Genomic DNA, 25,408 nt, shown 5'->3' with positions numbered 1-25,408 from the left:
AATAACAAGACCTAGATAACTAGATGGAAGTGGCAATGGAACACATCTCTAAAATGGTGTTCGAGGTCAAAAGTACACCACTCACCGAGATGACAGTAAGAACAAGACATAATATTCATCAGTTTGGAAGTCACAATATGACAACATTTATATACTTGGTGACAGTATAGATATCAAAATTTACCTGAATGGTAATACCATAATTAATAATGGTACCCATCAGCTTCTTACTCTCTGCTTCATTCTGTCTTTTCTCCGTCTTAGCTGCATCCTAAGGAAAAGAAAAACAAATGGTATTAGACCTTATTCACAGCAAGAGCCAAGTAAAACTAACTTACAGTATAATTTGTGACAATGGCCATGACAAACCGTCCTATACTAAATATCTCCAGAAAAATTAGCATCAAGAGTATATGGTGTAGGAGACAAGTTGCTATTAGCAGTGAAAAGTTTTTACCAAGGATGTAAGGCATATGTATGAGTAGGAAGAGAGGAGAGTGATTGGTTCCCAGTGAATGTCAGTCAGTGGCAGGGGTGTGTGATGTCCCCATGGCTGTTTAATTTGTTTACGGAAGGGGTGGTTAGGGAGGTTAACACAAGAGTTTTGGTGAGGGGGCGAGTATAAAGTCTGTTGGGGATGAGAGGGCCTTGGAAGTGAGTCAGTTGTTGTTTGCCGATGATACATTCTCTAGTGGCTGATTCGAGTGAGAAACTCCAGAAGTTAGTGACTGAGTTTGGGAAAGTGTGTGAAAGGAGAAAGTTGAGAGTAAATGTGAGTAAGAACAAGGTTATTAGGTTCAATTGGGTTGAGGGATAAGTAAATTGGGATGTAAGTTTGTATGGAGAAAATTGGAGGAAGTGAAGTGTTTTTGAAATCTGGTAGTGGACTTAGCAGTGGATGGAACCATGGACGCGGAAGTGAGTTACAGGGTGGGGGAGGGGGTGAAGGTTCTGGGAGCAATGAAGAATGTGCAGAAGGAGAGAATGTTATCTTAAGGAGCAAAAATGGGTATATTTAAAGGAATAGTGGTTCCAACAATGTCATATGGTTGCGAGACATGGGCTATAGATAGGGTTATACGTAGGAGGGTGGATGTGTTGGAAATGAAATGTTTGAGGACAATAAGTGGTGGGGGTGATTTGATCGAGTAAGTAATGAAAGGGAAAGAAAGATTTTTGGAAATAAAAAGAGTCTGGTTGAGAGAGAGCAAAAGAGGGTGTGTTGAAATGGTTTGGACATAAGAAAATGAGTGAGGAAAAATTGACAAAGAGGATATATGTGTCTAAGGTGGAGGGAACAAGTAGAAGTGAGAGACCAAACTGGAGGTGGAAGGATGGAGAGAAAAAGATTTTGAGTGATCAGGGCCTGACCATGCAGGAGGATAAAAGGCATGCAAAGGAAAAGAGTGAATTGGAATGATGTGGTATACTGGGAGTTGACAGCACGTCAATGGACCGAACCAGGGCATGTGAAGCATCTGGGGTAAACCATGGAAGGGTCTGTAGGGCCTGGATGTGTAGAGGGAGCTGTGGTGTTGGTGCATTACACATGACAGCTAGAGACTGAGTGTGAGAGACTGAGTGTGAACGAATGTGGCCTTTTTTTTCTGTCTTCCTGGCATTACCCTACTGAAGCAGGGGGTTACGATGCTGTTTCCTGTGGGACGGGGTAGCACCAGGAATGGATGTAGGCAAGCAAGTATGAATATGTACATATGTTTGTGTGTATATGTATGTATATGTTGGTATGTTTTTGTATATGTATATGGGTATGTGTGGGCATTTATGTATATATCTATGTGTATATGAGTGGATGAGACATTCTTCTGTTTCCTGGCTCTACCTCACTAACGCGGGAAACGGCGATCAAGTATCTACGAGAATGGATGAAGGCAACAAGTATAAATATGTACATATGTATGTGTCTGCGTATGTATATGTAGATATATGTGCAAGTATAGGCGTTCATGTATATATATATGTGTGTATATGAGTGGTTGGGCCATTCTTCGTCTCTTTCCTTGCGCTACCTCGCTGACGCGGGAAACAGCGACTAAGTATAATAATAAATAAATAAATAAATAAACACACACACACACACAAATATATATATATATATATATATATATATATATATATATATATATATATATATATATATATATATATAAGTTGATGGCCTAGACAAATGCAGACTAAAACAAAACAAAATCCAGCAATAAGGATCAGAAGTATTTAGGTTTAGAGGCAACAAACATTGCATAAATGGTGTGTCACAGTAATACAGGGCTAGAGTACTATGGAGAGTGACCGTGATGGGGAGAGGACATACATCGATCTGCGAAGCCGGACGGGAACAGCCTTCATCTTTAGTGTTACGGTCTTGGGGCAGAGGAGGGAAGCACTCTGCAGCTCACGAAAATAATGCCGTCTAACTCTGTCCCAATTCATGAAATTCTGAATCCCAGTGCCACAACTATGTCACCACCCTTCTAACTCTTCCTCATCTGTCTCATGTTTTTGTCCGAGAAGTAATACTATTACTAATGAAAATTTTTTACATGTGGTCGCCTTTCTCGCCCAAGCCAGGCGAGTCACGACCAGATGAATACATAAAGGCCTCATTTCCACAAATAGAGTTTCCACCTATCTTGCGCCAACTACCTGATTTGTTGGATAATCACAGATCAAACGTCCTAATCAGGTCCCTCCCTATACACGCACTCGATGCCTTAGCACTGATTTCGGAGTTTTTTTACCCATACATCTCGGGCAAGAACCAAGCTGTCGTGTCCTTGGCTTGTAAAGCCTACATCACCATCACGTTATAAATGACACCCTTTGTAGGAAGAAGAGAGAGCCTTTTCAAAGTTCTCCAACGAGCAATCCATAATGTCTCTTGCAGCTGTAATGCAATATATCAAAATGCTTTAATCCTACTGTAATTTTGGCACCTCTCAATTTCTGGTGTAACATCTTTCATAGCCTTCCATGCTACCAAGGACTAAATAATCGATTGCAGAAACTGATAACTATGCCTCCCAAGACTTTCCATATGTAAATTATGATATATCATCCCTGTCTGCGTTCCAAGGAGTACAGCCTTAGTGCTTCCAATCGTTCCTATATAAGAGCTATAACCAATTCAGTAAGAAATGTCACAGCTCTCTGTACCTTAACAAACCCTTTAAGGATAGAAATGTCTGCACACAACAATATTCTCTAAAGCGAGAAAGTGTACTGGGGAAAAATAAATCCAATGACAGTAATGTATAATAATAAGTGGTATCAACAAATGTGACTAGGAAGAACGACTAGTTCAATACTGTCGGAGTAATTCATATGTATTTCACGTGAATAATGCTGAACATGCATGCATGTAGTAAAGCCGTGCTCAAGGGCTAATAAAGAAAACTGTGTATTACACCCGACTGAAGAGGAACCCGCCAGAGGCTATGCCACACTAAACCTTGCTATGAACCTCGACCTTAAGATAACACCAAAATCAATATCAACTTTCCATTACAAATAAATCATATGATTCTACATATGAACAGATCTTGACCTCTGACACTACCACCGAAAACCTGCAATAACCTGGAAGACAGTAATGAAAGAAGTTTTAACTCGGTGTAGAAAAAAAATAATTATTCAACCTACACACATGACTTTAGAGCTTAACACATCAGTTTTCCGCCAGGCACTAACGCCAGAGGGTAAGTGTTCCACGTTTGGTGTTCTGTCCACCTTAACCTCTGACCGAACTCTGACCTTTTGACCCTAGAATCAATAGCGATCTTACACATCCGACGGCGACCTTTCCCTAATCACAGAATTCGTGCATCCAACTGCCTGTTTCTATCCGATGAAACAGAAGTTGACCTCTAACCTTTTAACCTCAATATCATGCACGACTTGCTACCTAAAGGGGGTCCTACGAGGATTGTTTGGCATTTATCTCAGACCTGTGACTGAAGCTCCAACAATGATATATATATTTTTTTTTTCAAACTATTCGCCATTTCCCGCATTAGCGAGGTAGCGTTAAGAACAGAGGACTGGGCCTTTTTCGGAATATCCTCACCTGGCCCCCTCTGTTCCTTCTTTTGAAAAAAAAAAAAAAAAAACGAGAGGGGAGGATTTCCAGCCCCCCGCTCCCTCCCCTTTTAGTCGCCTTCTACGACACGCAGGGAATACGTGGGAAGTATTCTTAATCCCCTATCCCCAGGGATAAATAATATATATATATATATATATATATATATATATATATATATATATATATATATATATATATATATATTCAGATATAATATCATTAAACCAAGAATCATTAATTTTGTCTAAACAATGACCAAACATTAGCAACCGCTAAAAAATAGTTTTTTGTCTTCAGTATAATACCCTTCTCAACTGTTACGTTGAAACTGTCATGAAAAATAAGGTTTATCAAACTTTTGGATCTAATTAGACAAGAGTGTCCATTCAGAGTTATGACTGGGTATGTTAATTATGATAATGTAAGCTGATTATGATCCATTAGTGGTAACTAATATATCTCCCTTAACAGGCCAACTGGGCCCCGTTACATAATTGTAAAACTGTTGCTTAATCATATATCAACTATCCACAACCAATCCATTCCAATGGCCACAAATATTTACTGAAGGTTTTGAGTATTTCTTGAGGATTGTAAATGACTCGAACCTCAGCGATCTGAGCCCAGTTCGGGAATATCTCCACATCCACCTAAAACAAGGGGCGTAATTAATGTAATGTTTATCCAACGGAATTTGCGACTATTACCCAACAGTCTGACCTCTGACCTTCACCCCATCATTGGTGACCTTTCCCAAACCAAAAATACAGGTCCCTCTACCAACTGGTGTGCATTCAAATTCTCCAAAAGATATGAAACGCGTCGATAAACGCCTATACACACAGAGACTAAAGCAACATATACTAAACCCTAATGGAACTTTCCCCTCTGAGGCAACACAGGAGGTTTGTATAAGCCACATACCCCCCACGAGCAAGCGCCCACCCATCACTATATAAAGTTGATACACCGCTACCACGGCATACCCAGCCTTCCCCGCGCTTAATATTAAGTAAGGCGCAGGATATAATGAAATGTCATTTGTGCACCATGGGGACTGCCCATCCTGGATACCTACCACAGAAACCGGAGTATTTCATCTGATTGCAAGCATGTAAAAAGATGAACCCCTTGGTTACGCAGACCACACTGTGGACATACAACAGGCAGGCTGAGTCCTGTTATCGAGGTGAGAAACTTCGTAACACACACACACACACACACACACACACACACACACACATTGAACTCGTCTGTTCTACTCTCCAATATAGGTTGAAGAACCTTGAACACACCTTGATTGTATAGTTGTGAACACCAAGTGGAGAACATTGCTGTAGACGGTATAGCAGTGATGAATACTGGAGAGCAGCATTAACACCCAAAAGAACATGACTGTAACGAGCGAACACCAAAGTGTAGGACATGTTTGTACACCACAGAACTGTACTGTAGCGAACACCGGAGAACACGACTGTATAGTGTGTTACAAGAGAAAACAAGAAGCTATGAACAATACACTGAACACCGGCGTGAGATGAACACGTGCAGAAACAACGGGAGTTTCAGCCTTAAGCCCCCCAGGACCGGCCACAACAATCTATCTAATCCCACACATATCCTCTCGTGCTGTCCAGGGAGACTCGCTCTACTCTCTGGGAACTCATGCTACTCCCAAGGAACTCACGCTACTCCTAGGGACCTCATGCTGCTCTCAGAGACTCCAGTGTACTCAGGGATCCAAAAAAAATCACGTAAGAGGTGCGCTACCACCTAACCGCCCAACTACCTCACAAAGAAACCGACCACTTCAGAGTCCAAGCTACCACAAGCGTGTTGCCGCCCAGCGACTCAACGGAAAGAGGCCTTTAACGAAACGCTGTTAACATACCCTCCGTTAACGGCCAACACATCACGCAACTCACACCAGAAGAGTATTTACGGCGCGGCATCTCACGCTTCACAAGTCACGTTAACATTTGCCACCTGTTGCCCATGGCTGGGTGGCACATGCCTCCTCATACTTCGGCTTCAAACTACCGGCCACTAAATGACCCTACCGTCCAGCACCTGGATCATTCACATGGCTATTTCCTCATACTCATAGCCGCTGCCTCACACTGAAGGTAAAAATCACACTAACAGCCTAACACTGCTGCCACACTGAGTCAGTATGACACGTGCGATAACCTGTAAGTCACACTAATTGTCCTGACCTCATGCTACGACCCGTCCCTCACACTAGCCCATACTGCCTCATACTTAGGCAAATGCCTCATACTAAAGGTCTCCAACACTCCCTCCGCCCTCATGCTTACAGCTTGCGGTCCGGCAAGACACTTTAAGGGCACCGGACATTGATGCTCTTCTCTCTACTGTTCCCTCACTATGTTCCTTGGAAGAGTTAATTTGCATACTCTACCATGTCTATCTCCCAGCGAAGAATTATCTATACAGAGCTTGGCACCACGCTAAAGTACCACTACCTCACGCTACAGATAATGCAGAAGATAAATAATACATCCGGAGCCACTAGTCTTTCCTGTGATCATTGTCCACAAGTAGGGCCCTTCGCACTAGACGTCCTGAAAACCGCACTGTGTCCTTCAAACGTTATTAGGCGTCCTGAAACGAAAATACTAAACCTAAATTGTCAAGAATATTTCTCTCGCGTCCGTGTCCATGGGGCCAGTTACCCTATATTACCCCTCGGTACATTAATATTTTGGTTCCTAACATATTCCTCCAACCAAGAAAGCGGAAAAAAAATATCATATGCGCTCAAATCACCAGTTTACCAAGCAGAGACAGTTGGAACCAACAGTTATTACCCCATCTAAATTATCCAGGCCGTCAAATTAAAACCAATTTACCCGTTTAGCGTCCGTCCATTAACTTGCATTCATCTCACTTGGAGGGACTTGAAAAATGAGTCAAACAGCAGCAAAGATATCTTACTTATGTTCTGCGTGTGTGTGGGTGTGTTTACCATTTGTGTGTTACAGGAGCAATTGCCCCGTATGTAGGCACCCTGTCTTAACCCCATGTAAACATAAACACACGCAAACATATCCTAGCTTAAATTTCGTGTAAGTGTGTGTGTGTGTGTGTGTGTGTGTGTGTGTAAAACTAATATGGCACAGAAGACGGAGGAGGCGAGGAGCAGTGTGAATGGAGTCACTGATGGCAGTGTTAGTGTTACAAGGCAGTGTTACAGCAAGTCATACTACAAGTTGCTTTTATCTTCATCCTCCGCATTCTGCCGGGTTCAGTAATAGCATACTGATACGTAAGCTCCGCCAATACCCTACTCCCAAGATTTTCTGTGGTACGAATCATTTCAAGTATGCTTCCAATGGTACAAATTCTTCGAAGTCTTAGAAGGGCATTAGGAACTCCTTTACTGTTAAAGGTTAGGTCAAAGGCCAAGCCAACTTCCCCAAGACTGGTTAATGTCCTAAAACTGGTTAGCTCATTCGTATGACTAGTTAAATGTCTTATAACAGGTTGGAGGTCTAAGACAGGTTTAATTTGACGTAAGACTCGTTAGGTCTGTCCTAACACTGATTAGATCTGTCCTAAGACTGGTTAGGTCACTCGAAAGATGTGGTTAGATGTCTTAAAACTTATCATATTTGACTTTCGACAGGTTAAGTCATTCGTAAAACTGGTTATATCTAACCCAAGACTGGTTTGATGTCCTAGGGCTAACTGTAAATGATGTAAGCCACCTCGAAGGCTATAATTAACTTCCAGGTCTCTAAAGTCAGGCTTGGATGATGGTTATAAGCTTAGTGAGAGAGGCTATAAGGCTTATAATACAGCTAGAGGATTGGTTATACAACACTCACTTATAGTACGAGCTGAGGACTGATGGTGAGGAAATATTTACGTTTACCTTCCTCACCAACACCACCTCCTGTCAGGGAGGTGCTGAGGTGGAACACTGACCTCCACCCGTGTTGCACTCTATCTTAGGCTTCCGTGGCCAAACGTCAATAAAGGGCCATCTTGCCTCCCTCAGGCTCTTCCTCTAATTACCATCAATAATCAATTTCATTTCCAGGCGAGGGCTCCCAGCCTGAGCCTAAATGAGGGAAGTTAAACCATTAAAGGCACGTGCTGGACCAAGCAAACACCAGTTGGCAACCGAGGACAATTATTACCTTTGCGATTAAACCGGTGAGCAAGACGGTAGGACCCTTGACCACAACAGCATGGGCAACAACCCTAGCAAGTTCATTTAACCTGTCCGTATGGGTCATGACCCGTTAAATGGACACCTGGTAGGCTCATTAGACCTATCAGTGAGGGGATCCCTAAAGAAACCCAAACAGAGTGACGAGCTTTGGGCTGGCTGAGCCTGTCACAGCTGTGGTGCTTCGCCCCTAACCGGAACTAGTACCCAATTATATACAAACCATAGAAAGGATAAACAGCCTGCTCGCGCCGGGGCACAGACCCTGGCGAGGGGATCAACATTGGCCACATTAAACACAACACCACCGACTCACCTCTTACTAATAAGGATGGGAATAAAACGAAACAAATTTCGAACGTGAAGCTCTAGATTTACATATCTTACTCTACTCCGGCTACCACACATCATCATTTACACAACCACTGTAACAAACTTCACTCAAACAGCCAATGTAGCTAACACTGATCATTTACATAACCACTGTGCCTAGCTTATATAATATTCACAAAGTCACTTCTGAGTATTTTAAGCTCTGGAGGTCTTGTGATACAGGCCCAACCACAAACCATCCACCACATCCTCTGAATTCGACTCCCCGTGTCACTCCAGGATACTGTTTCCACTCATCCGTCCTCGAAAACCTGGCGTGAACCCATGATATGCACGACAACGCTTCTTCAGTGAATATCGCACCGAAATTTAAGAAGACACCTTTAAGGAACCCTCCACAATCATATGCAACTCGGCTGGCAATGGTGGGATCGCCGGCACACTAAGCAAGACTGGCTATCGATACGTCAATTTCAACTTTCAAGTGTTACGACCGACTGCCATATTATCCAGGGAAGAACCAAGAGAATAAAGCCATTTGGAAAGCAAATAAGGCCATATCAACCTGCTTTTACGCGCGCCTGACTGTGGAATAATCAACACTCCTGGTATTATGACCCACTGCCATTTCTCGCTAATGGTTGGCTAATTTCACGAATAAATACGCCTACGTCTCACTCCAACAACACGCCATGACTGACACATTGCTGCTACAAAAATATAAATTTCATGATTTTCCACTTCAATGACGGGGGTTAAACAATGTGCTATCTGGTACGTTCTTTAAATAAGATGTTGCTAACGATCGGTTATCAGAAGCAGCCGAACACGAGAGCGAACGAGCTCAATTATGTCTTAGGAAAAGGCCCAGGCGGGACGCCCTTATTTTCGATATCATTTCGATCATTATCATTATTTCCATGGGAAATTGCTGGCTACATAAAGACCACTCTCAAGAATTTAAAGGTTGACTCGGTCTTAAAAAATGATTACGAGAATTTCGTATTTCCTTGCCGGCTCTATCCTGTGTTCTTGACTTGCTGATGAACCAGGCAAAGCCAACCACAAGCTTCTCTGAAAGTCCACTAGTGTTTATATTCTGATTTAATAAAATCTCTTTTACGCAACCAATATGACCTACATAATACAACAAATCTTATCCCCTCCCCCTTTCAAATATGTTCCCCCGCTCATGGTTACAAAACTTAGTGTATAGATTGAAGAAAAACCTTTAATCAGTGTTGGCCTAGAAAATTCTGCCACCAAAGAGAAGAGCTCTTGGGACATGGCTACAACAGCACGTTCGCTGCGTGAGAAAAAAAGAAACATATTGAATTTCGTTATTTCATAATATAAAAACGAGTCCTATTGTGACTGTTCTTGTTCTGGGAGTATTACGTGACAAATAGAAATTCATGCTCTTTAAATATAAAAAAAAGGTAAACCCTGCAGTTACACTAGGCTTTGATTCAGAAATTTTAAACTGATGATGGTACGTGCCCTTGAGTACATGGTACGACCCTAGGGCACGACTGTGTTGGCCTGTACTCTGACCTGAAGTACAAATGAAGTTGTCACACCACTTTCAAGAGCCGTGCTATCGTGCTCAAGAGTCTTACCATAATCCTGAAGGGTCGTAACATCTTGCCAAGGGTCGTAACATCATGTTCAAAGGTCATAACACCATGCTCACGAGCCGAAGTCCCACCAGAGCGCTCACAGGATATCAATTCACACAAGAAAAATCCTGTGCAGCATGGTTCCCACTCGACACTTAAAACTCGTTCCCTATTCCCATGATATGCACAGTTTCTATTTCTTGCAACAGCACCAAGAGAACTGTCATAATCGCTTCGAGAGAAAGCTGGGTAAAAAATCTTGTATTGCTCCACAATTACATCTCCAGGGCCTTAGACAAACTGTTTATCTTCAAGGGTTTCTGAGGCCCATCCTCTCTATATGATAAACAGAATAGTCCTCATCCCTCGTGCTCTTATAGACTAATATGGTTCGTCACATTAATTTTCACCAAAATATATTACCATGAGCCGTTACTATGGGTGTCCTATGGTTTTCCCCGAATATCAATTTTGCGTCTTTAACGCATGGAGGTAATATAATGCATCTTATTTAAGTGTGTCTTAAAAGTTCTGTACATTTCTGCAAGGTTCTTTTTCTAGCTCTAATTACCTCCTTAACATACATAACGGATGCGCACATCATACAAGGCGTAGTCAAAGCTCAGCAGGAGCAATAACTACAGTACAGGATCCATTGACAACAGAATTAACAGAAGTACAAAATACAGTACCAGAACAACAGTAATATATGATGCACAAGCAGCAACAGTAACCGTAAAAAATATACAGGAACGGCATCAGAGCAACAGTATAACTGCAGTACAAGATGCAGCACAGGGCAACAGCAGTGTCCAAAGTTCAAGAGGTTATGGCGAGGCAGCAGGTAGAGCAGGGGCAGGATTGGCAGCGTGAGTAATTCAAACACTAAAGGAGAGATGTTGGCCGGGGAAGTGAGCCTGCTGCCCACGACCCCCCACCCCCCATCCCCTGCCACCCCTCAAATGCCCGTCATACACAGCCCTGTGTATTATCAACTACCATGACGTATAAAAGCAGGCACACAGGTACACTTGTGCGCTGGCTAGTTAATACAAAACACAAGTCATGGTGTGCACAAAGAAATCATAACTACGAGTGTAAACCATCACTCGTAATCCATAAATAGTACACTCACAAATAATATTTACACACACACACACACGAAGCTACACGAGTGTAAAACTCTCCCTCTGTGACATAAATAGAAATCACAAACTGTCATGAGACAGAAAAAGCTGACCTACAAGAAGATATCAACGGACACAATATTGCCCACATTGAGAGTGAAGGGTAAGAGACAATATTGCTCATTTCAAGTTTCAACATCAATTTAACAATGTCCCAATCAAATGCTTTTCTCATTCGAGGAACCGAGATACTACAAATAACAAATAATAATAATTTACAGAGATGTAAAGACATTTATAGATTCCTGAACGAATGGAACACTAAGTTGAAGAAATTCAATAAAGCTAATACTATACTTTAAATTACTGAAAAATAGGGTCCTAGAAGTGTGACATATCCTCGCCTTATGCAGGAAAACTGCAGTCAATAAACAGCAAAAACAGACTTATCAATTTACTCTACTTTTAAGGACACTCGTGTACCGTCCCTGGTTCACGTATTACGTAACGTACTATTCTCTAAAGCTACATTGAATATATAATGCTCGAGTGAAGAAAGTTTGGGTATCAATCACGAGAATAACTTGCATATAATAAAAGCCAACACTGTGTCAAAAGTTTAAACCGTTTAAATTCTAATGTTCACACACTGTTCCTACTCCCTTCAGGAAAAGTATGTGGGTCGCTACACAGGTTCTGACATATGTTTACGTCTGTTGAACGCGGATGTAAACCCAGCCTAGCTTGCCCTTACGTCTCCAGAGATTCTTCAACTGCAGATATATATAACTATATGGTTATTTTTCTCATTTCTCTAACATGTAAAAGAAAAAAAAATTACATTCCTTTGTTTTTCGAATATAATAACAAACCAAAACTTTCTTGTTCCGTCTGTCACATTAATATTAACATAGAAACAAGTCTCGTTCGTAATTTCCTAACAAAAATTGCTTTTTTTTTTTTACGTTATTTGCAGCAGCAAAGTAACGATGTGCAATTTGTGACTTTCAGTAAGTGCACCTAGCCTAATCGCCTAAGAATCGTGAGATACATGGGTTCGCCTCACTTTCGTCTACCTAATTACATTGGTTCTTGGGTGCCTGTCTTAACCCCACAGCTTACGACACCTGAACCCGGGTGGACGTGAGGCATGATGATATGCATTATTCATGAGGGCTGCCAGCACGCAAGGGTACTATGCAAGTTACTCATCTGCCTACCACAACTTGCCATTACCTTACGCGCGAAATCCCTAACTCGACTGTTATCTACAAAGTATGGTTGATCACTTCAGTTCCTCTCTTTTCCCCAAAACGTTTTTATATTTCCAGGAAAAGCTAAACAGATTTGGACCCTACGTGTTAATCTAACTAGCAGTGAGTGAGAGTTCATAGTTCGTACCATCATCAACCAGCAAGCCTAGCCAAACCAGATGTCGCACCGGGCCACGGTGTCAAGTACCTTTCTCCAGTCTCAACACCTGTGGCCATACAAATACACAGGTATCTTAATAATGCAAACGTATGTAAATATATCAGTTTAAATCATTTATATACATATCCTCAACACAGATGTAACTTTCCAATTTGCCAAACGCTGGGTTTGGGGTCTTGTGCCCCCCACCCACAGCCCAGTCTGCCACTACCGTTCCTACTTAAAGACTCGGGTCTGTTGCTTCTGTCTGTATGTTGTTGTGTAATCTGGCTCAAATGCTGTCATCTCACCCAGAGACCGTCTTTGAGAGCATGTAGGGGACTAAGCCCTTAAGCATCCTCCTGGAGTACATAATGGTATCTCTCGCATCTGTTCGAATGAGTAGTTTGAGCTATTACACGGTCCCTTTTCGTCAGACAAATGTGTTGGTGCAGAGGAGATGGGAGTTATGAGAACTTTAATAATGAACTCATTATCATACATACATTTGAGCCTTATAAAACACCACCAATGCAGTCATAATATCCAACATCGTGTCTTAACAAGCCCATTACGACTGGTGCATTCCTGTAAGGTTTCACGCCACTTCCGCGGTTATGCGGCGTACAGGTCAGGTCTCACGGCCCAGCATTACAGCACCCACTTTATAACAGTGAACTGCACAGGGAACCGCCGAAAAGATTTTATTGCTATTTCCTACACTTTTGTAAGAGCATCCATGTCCAACAACTTTAGTATCCTACTACCCTCTGCTTCTACCGCTTATATCAATATTACTACAGCAATGTAGCAAGGCCTTTGACACACATTTCGCCCTAATCGCCCACCCACAATATGTCCAAAATCAATGAAATGCGAACACACATCAGAGAGTATTGCTATAAATAAAAATAGAAATGGCAGATCCAATCATCTACGCCAGTTTACATATTGGGGAAGAAATTCTGACAATTAGTTTACCAAATTAGTTCCCTTGGGTATAAAATAAAGGGTGTGTATGTCAAAGAATCAGTTCTCTCCATCTGTAGAACACAGCTGTAGGAATGCGTCAATGAGGTATATTACTATAATGTTACTTAGCAAACATAGCAAAAAAAAAAAAATCAACCATTCCTCACCTAAAACTAATACTTATGTAAGATTACATCCATTTCAAATGTATGTGAACATTTACTATATAAATCAAGAGGTTATTAAAATGGAGAACACTCAGCTACACTTCCTCAGAAGACTTTTCAAAAATAAATGTTTGGAAGTGACAGATGAGAATCCTATAACATGATGTGGTGTGAACAATAAATACTGGAAAGCATGACACACCAAGAACAGAATAGACAGGTACAAATAAAACATAAACATACAATAAAGTTTGTTACCAAACAATCTAAGATGTATGTACTTACGTGAAGACGGTTGAGTAAGCTCGGGTCGGTGGTAGAGTTGCCACTATGCTTTGCTGCTTTCCAGAACTGCTTCTGGGCCGAATACCGGTTACTGGGGCAGATACTGAACAAGCAGTCTAGTGGAGAATACAATACATCGGTTTACAATATGTATAACACTATGGCATATATCATGGCTTCAGCAGCCTCCAACTGCCATGGTAAATATTCACACAATACTTCTGGGCACAGCACAGTCCTAAAAATGCTAAAAACAATTAAATACACATACACCATCTGTACACACGAATGGATAACACTAAGTCACATGAGGGGAAAACGTTTGAAACAAAACATCCTCTGTGCAGTCAGCATGTAGGTTTCCTTCACAGAGGTTAGAGGGTAGCTAAAGCCCACGGGAATCATATTTCTGCCAGATCAAATCAGAAATGTCAGACAAAGCCCAACTGCAAAACTTCTATATGAATCTTTTTAATACGCCTCCCTCCATAGGAAAAAAAAAAAGTTTTAACAGTTTTTTCATTCATATTTTCCTACCCAACAATTAGCACCCTAATCCTAGTTTAGCTTAAATGACAGGTTACAGCCAGCGTTGTCAGATGTACAATAATTATTGTATAAGTACGATAATTTTGACCAGTGAACGATGTACCTAAGCCTATATGTGCTAAGTTGGCCCACTCTGACTACAAATATACGCCATCGCACAGGCGGCTTCTGACGTCACGCGGCCCTGAACCCTCAGTTGCAAGGAAACTGAAAAGGTATGGATTCTGTGAGGAAAGGTATAGAAAGTGTGAGCAAAGTGTAGATTAATCAAAGTTTTTGTTAGCCCTGTACCAACATGTTTTTGATAAGGGCCAATAACGTAGCATACAGACTCCAAACACATGCATATGGGTCGACTTGGTTCTATATAGGCCTAGTTATGTAAAATAACATTCATTCGACAATTTGAAATTTGCGACGATATTCATATACAATTTGCGATACTTTTTCTGAAGAAAAGATAAATGAGAAAACAATAACTGAGAATAATGAAATTAGTTGTATCAAATAATAGCCTAACTTGTCTCGCGCAAGTGTGATGGCGCTGCGAGTAGAGGGACTTTCAGTTAATCAATTGTCGTTCATACATCATGTCTGAACATTCTGGTAAGCAATAGGGAGTGGAGAGAGGGGAAGGATCTGGTGCAGTGAAAAAAAAAAGGTGAGAAGAAATACATCGATGAGTGGGAGAAACAAAAAGATCCACCTAAGGCTTTGTCGCAACTGTAACAACTGTAATGGTGAATAACTGCTAACAACCATTAAGTTGCATAAAAAGTGAAAACTCCACAAGAACTGAAAATGAAAAGGAAAAGTGCCATAAAGCGTGTGTAAATGTTATGGTAGTCTCTCACAAAACAGAACCAAATTAAACACTTGAAGTAGACCAATTTCAGCATTCTAGTGGTTGAATCTACAGACAACCATCTCAGAATTTATGTATCATCATGGCAAGAGTGGCTGAAGAAAATGCAGTTTTTCCCAAGTTTTCGGATTTAGAGCCGATATTAACTTTCACCTCAGAAACACAGAATTATGTAATTTGAAATAGCAGTATATTTCTATAAGACTATGCTTACACCATCCTCAAAAAAATACATCCTAAAAAAAAATCATTGTACGATACTTTTGCCCAAAATACGATAATTCTAACCTGAGTGGTACGATATCTTGGCTGAAAGGATCTGGCAACGATGGGTTAAACGTACCAGTTGGCGCCAGTGTTTCTCAAAAGTGTGGAGATGACGAGCTTTACAAGACTTGTTAAGGTATGTCACTGACTAGTTCATTCAATAGAAGCCTTAGAAGGGGGCTAAAAATAATTCTAAGTCCCAAATTATATACAGTGAAGCAACAGAAAAACACAATGTTGTTAACCGAGCAAAACATGTAGTTAATAGCCATGGCATTATCTCATCATATGTACTAGTGTACATGTATAAATCTTAATCGTTCATCATCTGTCCTTTCAACATATCTGAACCATTTCAGCACATCCTCTAACATACAGGACTGCCCATCACACCTCTCTCACAATGTCATCCCTTACTGGATCAAGTTGTCACATATTATCAAGCATTTCATTTCCAACTTGAACATTTTCTTGAGTTCTTTTGCATTCCAAGCCCATAACTCGCATCAGTGCAACAATACTGGACCTAATATAACAAAAAACCCTGATCTGTCTCAGCATCAAATAAGTGTTCATTGTTTATGGCCATCTTTCATATATGTAACAACCACACCTCATAATATTTTTAGAATATGTTCGAGTTGTTTGGCATTCACGATTAAAAGATGGCAAGGTTAGGTACTTTACATTATAACACAACTAATGCTGTGCTTTCAACTGGCTAAACCAAGTAATGTGAAACAAACCATCGTAAAGTTTGTGGGACTTGGAAGTGGATGGTAGGCTTTGCTTTCAGTACACTGTAAGTGAAACTTCCATGAATGTTTGTAAAAAGGGCCACATTTCATTTGTTCCTGATACTAACTCTCTTGAGGAGGAAGGATCTGTTAATTACAAAAAGATAATAACATATTAAATAAGCATATTTGTGGGGGCAAGGGATGGTCTGGCAGATAACCTATAAGGTGACAATGAACCCATTACTACCAAAACCCCTATAAAAAATAAAATTAACCACTTACTGCAAGCCACGGTTTCCAACAGTTTGGGGAATCAATGATCCAACCCAACAGCCCGGGCTCAGTCTGAACTGTGGGGTAAAAAGAACCCAAAAGACTATGCCGCGCAAATAGGTACACCATGTACATACAACTGTCTATTCTTTTCTTTCTCTACCTCATCACTATCAATTACCACTACAAATATCTCTATTCCCCCTACACCCTTAAATCTATCTGTAAAAGATTAATTTTCACCTGGTGCATTGACAAAGTCTCAATTCATAATTCAGGAATGTGATATTACTTACCTCTGAATTTCTTAGGTGGGGTGCTGAGGTCACCCGCCTCTGGGTTTACCACACAACGAGCATCCACCAGCCTAAATAGGAAAAAAAATATGTATGACTTTTCTATCATCTGGTTGATTTATTGCAAAAATAATCTAAACTTTCATCACTGATTCAAAAATTATAGAACAAGTTATAGCCACGAAAACTTCTATCTGGAAAAACAAGAAATCTTCGGAAAAGATTCTAGTCTTGAAAGATTGCATCTGCTATCAATATATCTTAAAATAACTCTCTTCATTTAAACAAGATGAATTAAACAGACAGAATCTCATTACAACATAAATTCCAATGTGTGAAAGTGAGCAAAGGCTCCCATACGAGCAATGCACAGCACTTCTCAATTTTTCAATTTTCCACCCTGTATTAATAGACTACTACTTGTTACTAGAAACATTTAGTGGATTATGTTGAATGACTGTAATGCCACATAAGAGCATTGTGGATAACTATCTAGAACAAGCTGTGAGAAGGGAAAGCTTGAGCAAGTAGCAGTGGAAAATTCAAAAGCCTTTTTCATGAACATCCAAGGGTAAGAGGTTGGGTTCTGACAATATTAATGCCTAAGCTCTATGGGCACAATGCACATGGCTCACTTCACGAGTGCTACATGAGCCTCATACACGATCCTGGGGTTAACTAGGTTCAAGTAATGAGGAGGTAACACGTTTCTATATCTAAGAAAAAATGCACTACTAAGAGTGCTCAAAGGCTTCTGACTGTTTGGGGCATAAGTCCTTCATTCTGCAATGCTGTACCTATCACAAGTTAACATCCTGCATAGCCGCACCATCTTGAAAGCCCTTTATCATATGCCTCTTTAATGATTCTGCCACTCCCCTTCCTCCTGTCTTCATTTTTTACTTATTCTCCGAATTCCAAATATAGCATACTAAATAAGTTATCTGAATCTACTGTTCTTAATTTCACCTACATGGATTCATCCTTATATCAAAGAAGTAAAAAGCACTTCACCAGACACGTTTCATGCACACTCTAAACTTAAACTATCATCAAAATTTAAGACCTTCTTTGAACGATTTAACTCAATGAGGGACAGATTAGTTGGGGTGTGAGTTTGAATGGAGAAAATGTGGAGGAAGTAATGTGTTTCAGATACCTGTGAGAGGACATGGTAGCAAATGGATCCACAAAAACAGAAGTGAGTCATAGGGTGGGTAAGGGTGCAAAGGTTTAGGGAGCACTGTAGAATGCATAGAAAGAAGTCACTTTAATGTATATGTTTGAAGGTACAGTAAAAATGCTGAATGGATGCGAGAGTAAGCTATACATGAGAATGTGAGGAGGAAGGTGCATATGTTGAAAATGAAATGACCGAGGACAACAGCGCTATGATGTGGATTGATCCAGTAATGAAATGGTAAGATAGGGGGGTATGGTAATAATAAAAAAGAGTGGTTGAGAGCTGAAGAGGGTTTGCTGAAATGCTTTAAACATATGGAAAGAATATGTAAGAAGAGGGTGAAAGGAGTGCACAGGATAGAGTGAACTGAAATGATATGGTAAGCAGGGGTCGACATGCTGTCAATAGACTCAACCAAGGCACATGAAACAGCCAAGGGAGACCATGGAAAGGTCTGTGGTGCCAGGTTGTGGACAGGGGGCTATGGTTTTGGAGCTCTGGCCATGAAGACCAGTTGAATGGATGTGAGTGAATGCAGCCTTTATTTGTCTGTTCAGGCTCTACCTCACTACTGTGGAAAAAAGTGATCAAGTATGAAAAAACCTCACTGCAATATGTAACGAAAAGATTACCAAATACTACATCTACTCAGATTAAGTGGACATTCATGCTATTTTGCCGCCATGTGGGGTTAAGGTCGGGGGGCCCCTAGTTCTGAAAAATGGCCCATCCACTCATATATACACACACACACACACACACACACATATATATATATATATATATATATATATATATATATATATATATATATATATATATATATATCCCTGGAGATAGGGGAGAAAGAATACTTCCCATGTATTCCCTGTGTGTTGTAGAAGGCGACTAAAAGGGGAGGGATCGAGGGGCTGGAAATCCTCCCCTCTTTTTTTTTAATTTTCCAAAAGAAGGAACAGAGAAGGGGGCCAGGTTAGGATATTGCCTCAGAGGCCCAGTCCTCTGTTCTTAACGCTACCTTGCTAACGCGAGAAATGGTGAATAGTTTGAAAAAAAAAATATATATATATATATATATACATATACATCCATACACACACACACACACATATATATATATATATATATATATATATATATATATACATACACAAATTAACATATACATGCATATACGTACACAGACATATACATATATATATACAGATGTACATATTCATACTTTCTTGCCTTCATCCATTCCAGTCGCTACCCTGCCACACAGGAAATAGCATCGCCATCCCCCGCTTCAGTGAGGTAGTGCCAGGAAAACAGACAAAAAAGGCCACATTCGTTCACACTGTCTCTAGTTGTCATTATATATATATATATATATATATATATATATATATATATATATATATATACCTCTGAAACATTCTACATGAATAATTCTTAATAAATACAGCATTAAAACATTACTTACCCAAGGGTACTGATGAATCCTGATACACTGCCTTCTGCATAGAGGGACACAATGTCACCCATATGCAAGAAGGAGGCAGATCCTTCAGGCCCCATGCTGACTGCCTTCTTAATTTTTCAAGTCTGTCTCTTTAATCTGGGTCACACCAGGGGCATGACCTTACGTAGTTCACACCTGATGGTGGCCCTTAATGTATGATGTCAGGACCAAGTCATCACTACCACAGTATTCATCACTGTCATCATTTAGTCATTCTACTCACAAATCAGTTTGTCACAACTACACAAAGGAAGGCTCTACAATTTCATTGTTTAATGTGTCAGTGCATCATCAAAATTATTCAAACATTAATTCAGAAGCAAAAATACATTAGTTAACATACATGTATATCTGAACTACATTATAATTTGTACACGAAAGTCTAGGTATAGCAAAGCTACAATAACATAAACGTTGCAATAAATACAGTCTCGGTGAAACATGGGTTCTATGTTGCTTTTTACTGTATATGACTAAAGGTTAAGGAAGATTACTGGTTATCTTGATTACTTCTCAAAAGGAACAATTTCCTCAGATATGCATAATCATCGAGTTCCAATAGCAAATTCCCATAAAAATATACATAAAAATTCACTTCAGAATACTGCAATAATCTGCTTTGGGAAGAAAATGCACATAAAAATTCATTTCAGAATACAGCAATAATCGGAAGTGAAATTTGAGGAAATTGCATCCTGCTGTGCCTCCACCTGACAAAATATTTAAAAATTAAAAGCTTTCCTAGTCAGAGTATTATTCCTGCTGCATGCACCAGTAAAATTGTAACATTTATCACCATCATATTCCACGGAACTTAAGAAAAAATATAAGCAGTTTAGAAACAACTATCACCAGTCCCCTAAATTACACAGTTTAAATGAACTTAAGTTTTATAGGGATAGTTCCAACCCAGATGCCTGAGGACAAATTCATAAATGGCCAAGTTTGACCAAGAATCCAAATAACGGACCACTTTTGACCAAGAATCCAAATTACAACTCAAGGAATTTGGAGATTTCTTAAGGATTCTCATGCAGAATGTAATACTTTATATCTGATTAATACAGCAAACAATATTCACTAGTTTGCAAGAGTCGGTCGATACTACATATATTCTTAAAATACCTAACTTAATTCAGTCAGATCCCGTTAAAGCTGGATAAAGAACAAATGGGATTTAGTCAATGATGGCTAAACTAATTACAGGTTAAAATTACAGTGGTTTGCAAGCTACAGAAATCACTTGCAATCTGGAACAGTACAGTGCATACAAGGACCATCCCTTGGTCCTTCTCCAATTTTCTGATACATAGGAATTGAATTTCTAGCAACAGGTCTTACGACTTCTGCAATATAAATTACTGTGGCGATATCCCTGGGGGCCTAAGAGCCTACCTGCCATATGCAAATTGATTCAGAGTTAACATCCTAACATAATACGGATTTCCTCACCCCTAATGATTTCCCGGCACTAATTCTAAAGCTGCCACTCTTGGCTTTTCCCCCATCTCCCTACCATTTATCATCACATTAAAGAGCTTCAACCATACCACTTGGCCTTATCAACAGTTAAGTGGATCAAACCTCCACAACTAGAAATGTACCAAACAGTATTAAAACTAATTATCATTATATGAAAAATATTTCACTTTGAATGTCAGTATAAAAATGATGATGTGCTCTGGGTGCTGGCTGTGACGAGCTGATGAGTTAGAGGTGTAAAGGTAACCTCTTGTATGAAAATCCTGTTTCCGAAGATGTACACCACCTTCACTTTACGAGCAAGATGCACTTATTGCGGCCCAAATGCGAGGTTTCACAGTCATCTATCCACATTAAAGTACATCAAGAAACAAGAGTTACGTCTCTAAATATATTAATGTCATCAAACGAACTTGACAATCTGGGTGTGTTGGAGTAAAATTCACACGTCTTCTCTCCTCACCGTCACGAGCAACACTGCCGCTCACAGCCACCATCATTGCCAGAGCTCGCCGGTTGCTCTCCCTGCAGCGCTTCTAGAAATTTGTGCCATTGATTACTCGGGCCTACAGACCTTGCCATGAAAATGGCATTATTCTAACCCTAACTTTAAATGTAGATTTAGATGACTTTAATGCATCCTGTCATTGTCAAAACTTCTTTCTTGTCGAGCTCATCATTGCATATGACATCACGTGTCCCGTGATTTTTTACGTATTTATATATCACGGAATTCTGGCCCATATTGCAAAAGAGGATAGAAGCTATTTTCTAAGCGAAGATGTAGACTTTAGAAAAAGAATACGAAAATAATGAAACAAGGGTAGACGACACAGAGAGCAGTTAAAGGAAAGTAGACAACATCCCTAGAGAGAGATGAAATAAACGACTGTTATGAGTAACTGGAAATTAACAATGGCTGGGATATATTATACTTAAAGTGTGTATAGACTGATCTTAATATTGATGTTCAATCAGTATTAAGTGACAAGATTAGCGGTCTCTATACTCCTAATTAGTAGTAAAGTGAAATAAAAAACGCTACAGTATTTTTAGTTATATTCCACTGATGGACTTGCACGAGATTATATGAACTCGTATATCTGTGTGTGATCGGTATATGTCTACCTATGCCTTGTTTTAAATTTATTGTCATTTCCCAGTTTCCTGCTGAAGCAACACAAATGTCGCAGCCTCTTGAATTGTTGGTCAGAATTGAATTCTCAAGTAGGTTCTTCCAGCCCGGCGCAAGACACACATTCTCACAGGTACTTACAGATCCTCCTCTAGATGTAGGCCATTCGGCTTAGAGAACCAGCTATCTCATATTTTATTAGTATTTTTTATTCTGGCTATGTCTGATTGCTGAACCTTGTATTTGTTTGATTGCCAGGAACTTCATCCATCTACGGCACAGCCTTTTATTGTTAATAATAATTAATAATTTTGTAACAAAATAACTTTTCTCCCAAGTCCAGTCTTGGTCTCTTCTAGGATGTATTCAAACACTTATGTTGCATGATCTGAAAAACTGTAACTGTTTTGTATTACTCCTGTTTATCACTTTTTAATTTTGTAATTCTATTGTGTTTCATCACTGACTCATATGTTAATCCTGATTTAAATATCACGCCTTCTTTTCTGTGCGACACTTGTGCACTGGAACCAAATCTGTTGCTCTTTTCAGGATGGCAGTTTTGTCTCATGGTAATTCCAGATTTAATTTTCGATTTCAATATGTGAATTCATTAATCCTATATGTCTAATTTTCCTATGACTTTCCATTAAAATGAGCCCGTTTCCAATTGCTCTAATTTTGCGGTGTTGCCTTTTAGTCATTTTTTTTTTCAAATATGATTTTCATACAAGTAACTATACCAGTATATATTTTTTCAATTTCAGTCTGTTCCACTTAATTGCATTCAATGTCGAAGAGAGTAAATTTCCTTCGTGAATTATATGTTTGTGAAAGTTCATTAATTGTGTCTAGGATGATGTTTATTGTGGGATACTTTATATGAGTGCTTGTGGTGTACACTCGACTATGGAAGCAAGATGTCAGGTCTGTCCATATTCTTTCTGCTTTTAGAAGTAAGAAAACTATGTCCCACAGCAAGGTCATTCTCGACCCCCTCACACCACCTCTCCGGATTTGTATGAACGGCTTTAAGGGTTGTTACAAAAACACTGCTGACGATCTTATAAGAATTATTGTACCTTTTTTTTTTTTTTTGACTACGACAGTACGACCCATGGATTTGGAATCATGACCTTTGATGTGACTCTCAAGAATTAGGTCAGAGGCCAGGCCACGGCACCTCAAGTGCTTACCACTATCCTCGAGTCACAGAGTTCGTGCTTAAGGGTCCTGTCTTGTTCGGGGGTGTACCATTGTGCTCAAGGGTCGTTCTGTCATGCTAGAGAGTCGTTCGGTTGTGCTCAAGGAGAGTAGCCCGATAGACTCTCTACATCAGTATAGATACAAAACAGTGCTCATTAGTTGATATATTTTTTACCAACACAATTTTGCATTCGGTGAAGGTTGTTATTTTGATGAAAACAATGTACATATGGATTTACTGACTATCAACAGATGGTGGTCATTAAGCCTGTATCACTACCATACGTCAAGCTTGCAGCACACAAAAAAAAATGTATTGTCAATTGTTGTCCATTATAAAGAGATGCGATTTTTTGTGTGGGCGTTAGATTTAATTAGTAGACAGGTTTCACTTTATCCAGAAAAATTCGTCAACAAATATAGAGCATAATCTTTAATATAAAAGGATTTATGTTTTTTCTGCAAACCGCTGAAATGCATTATGTTACACGCGTTTAATCTCTTCGCCAAGTATCTAGTTCCTTGTGCACATTCACTATTGAGATTTAATTACAAAAGTATATACCTTTACCTTTCATCACGTCTCCTTTAGACAATGAAACAAACATGAACTCCACCTCTCCTGGATCGGGGCACAATATTTTGTGCAAAAGTTGCGAATAGTATTATAATAATTACTTCCATTAATATCTCGTATTCATTAACGAGATTCAGTATAATCCTGATACACATATGGGGACTATTCTGATGTGTATCTGATTTACAGACTCGTTCAGATATATTTATGAAATACTTTCTCCTATATTAAAAAGATTTATTATACATTTTGTGGAAAAATAAGAACTACGATTTCTATATTGATTTTCCAAAATTATAAGTTACATCTGGAGATTTTCTGTTAAGAAAATACATGTAATAAACATGACGATAGAGTCGTTAAAGTTATTGGGACGGGAGCAAAATGCTCTTGCCCGTGAATTTTTGTATTTATTGAAACCATGTATAGTGCCACTGGAAGTAATGGCACCCGCAGCACACACACCAGACTTGTGCCAGTAATGGCACACCCAAGAACAAGCTCTCACTGAGGCTTCCTCACTCCATGTTCACCCACCTTTGTACTTTTAGATTTTTCTTTTATTCATATCAATCAGCATGTCAAAACTGAACCCATACAACTTATGTTTATGGACATTTCTGCTGTGAAAATATATCTTTGCAGCACATCCGCAGGACCACACAATCCAGTGTCTTTCACAATTATACCAGGAGCAGCCTCGTACTTGTCATCCTGTACAGTCCAGACTTATATGTCTATATGTCCACATACACATGGGTTCTCTTCTGCGTCAACTTCCTCAGTGTGTTCTCTGTTTACTACCAGAAAGTATCGTATTCATCATATGCCTATTCCATCTGTATCCTTAAACAATTGTCGCTAAACCTATACCACCGTCGCCCCACACCCCTTGAACCTAGTTTAGCATATATCTAAATATTCTACATTTCTCTTCTTCAAGCTTTATTTTGCATTCATGATTCATTTTTCTTGTATTTCGTTCAACACATGCGAGCCTGCAGCATTTTTCGAAAGTGATTGCAGACTTGCCGTACACTACCTATGTATGAGATCACATGAACATTCTGGGTGGATGAGTTTGACAGAGGTCCCCAGACTAACCGGTTGGGTAATGT

At 39.8% G+C, this 25,408-nt stretch overlaps 2 protein-coding genes across 4 annotated transcripts in view; one reads left to right on the top strand and one right to left on the bottom strand.

Moving 5' to 3' along the window:
• Positions 1–21,873, bottom strand: part of Itpr (Inositol 1,4,5,-trisphosphate receptor) — a 266,291-nt gene extending 244,418 nt beyond the window's left edge. The window contains exons 1-5 of the mRNA XM_071662011.1: positions 21,786–21,873; positions 19,852–20,147; positions 17,204–17,274; positions 14,214–14,329; positions 185–271 (exon numbers count right to left, since the gene is read on the bottom strand). Of these exons, the coding sequence (XP_071518112.1) occupies positions 185–271; positions 14,214–14,329; positions 17,204–17,274; positions 19,852–19,946 (369 nt within the window). The 5' untranslated portion in view covers positions 19,947–20,147; positions 21,786–21,873. The remainder of the gene's footprint in view (positions 1–184; positions 272–14,213; positions 14,330–17,203; positions 17,275–19,851; positions 20,148–21,785) is intronic.
• Positions 15,918–25,408, top strand: part of LOC139748688 (condensin-2 complex subunit D3-like) — a 59,163-nt gene continuing 49,672 nt past the window's right edge. The window contains exons 1-2 of one of the 3 annotated variants that reach the window (XM_071661998.1): positions 15,918–16,030; positions 22,536–22,640. In XM_071661998.1, coding sequence (XP_071518099.1) covers positions 16,004–16,030; positions 22,536–22,640 — 132 coding nt within the window. In that variant the 5' untranslated portion in view covers positions 15,918–16,003. Of the gene's footprint in view, positions 16,031–22,535; positions 22,641–25,408 lie in introns of those variants that run through there. The other 2 variants (XM_071661996.1, XM_071661997.1) reach the window with 2 other exon arrangements.

This window comes from Panulirus ornatus, chromosome 5, assembly GCF_036320965.1.
Source record: "Panulirus ornatus isolate Po-2019 chromosome 5, ASM3632096v1, whole genome shotgun sequence".
Classification (NCBI taxonomy): Eukaryota; Metazoa; Arthropoda; class Malacostraca; order Decapoda; family Palinuridae; genus Panulirus; species Panulirus ornatus.
This window is presented reverse-complemented; position numbering and strand designations above follow the sequence as displayed.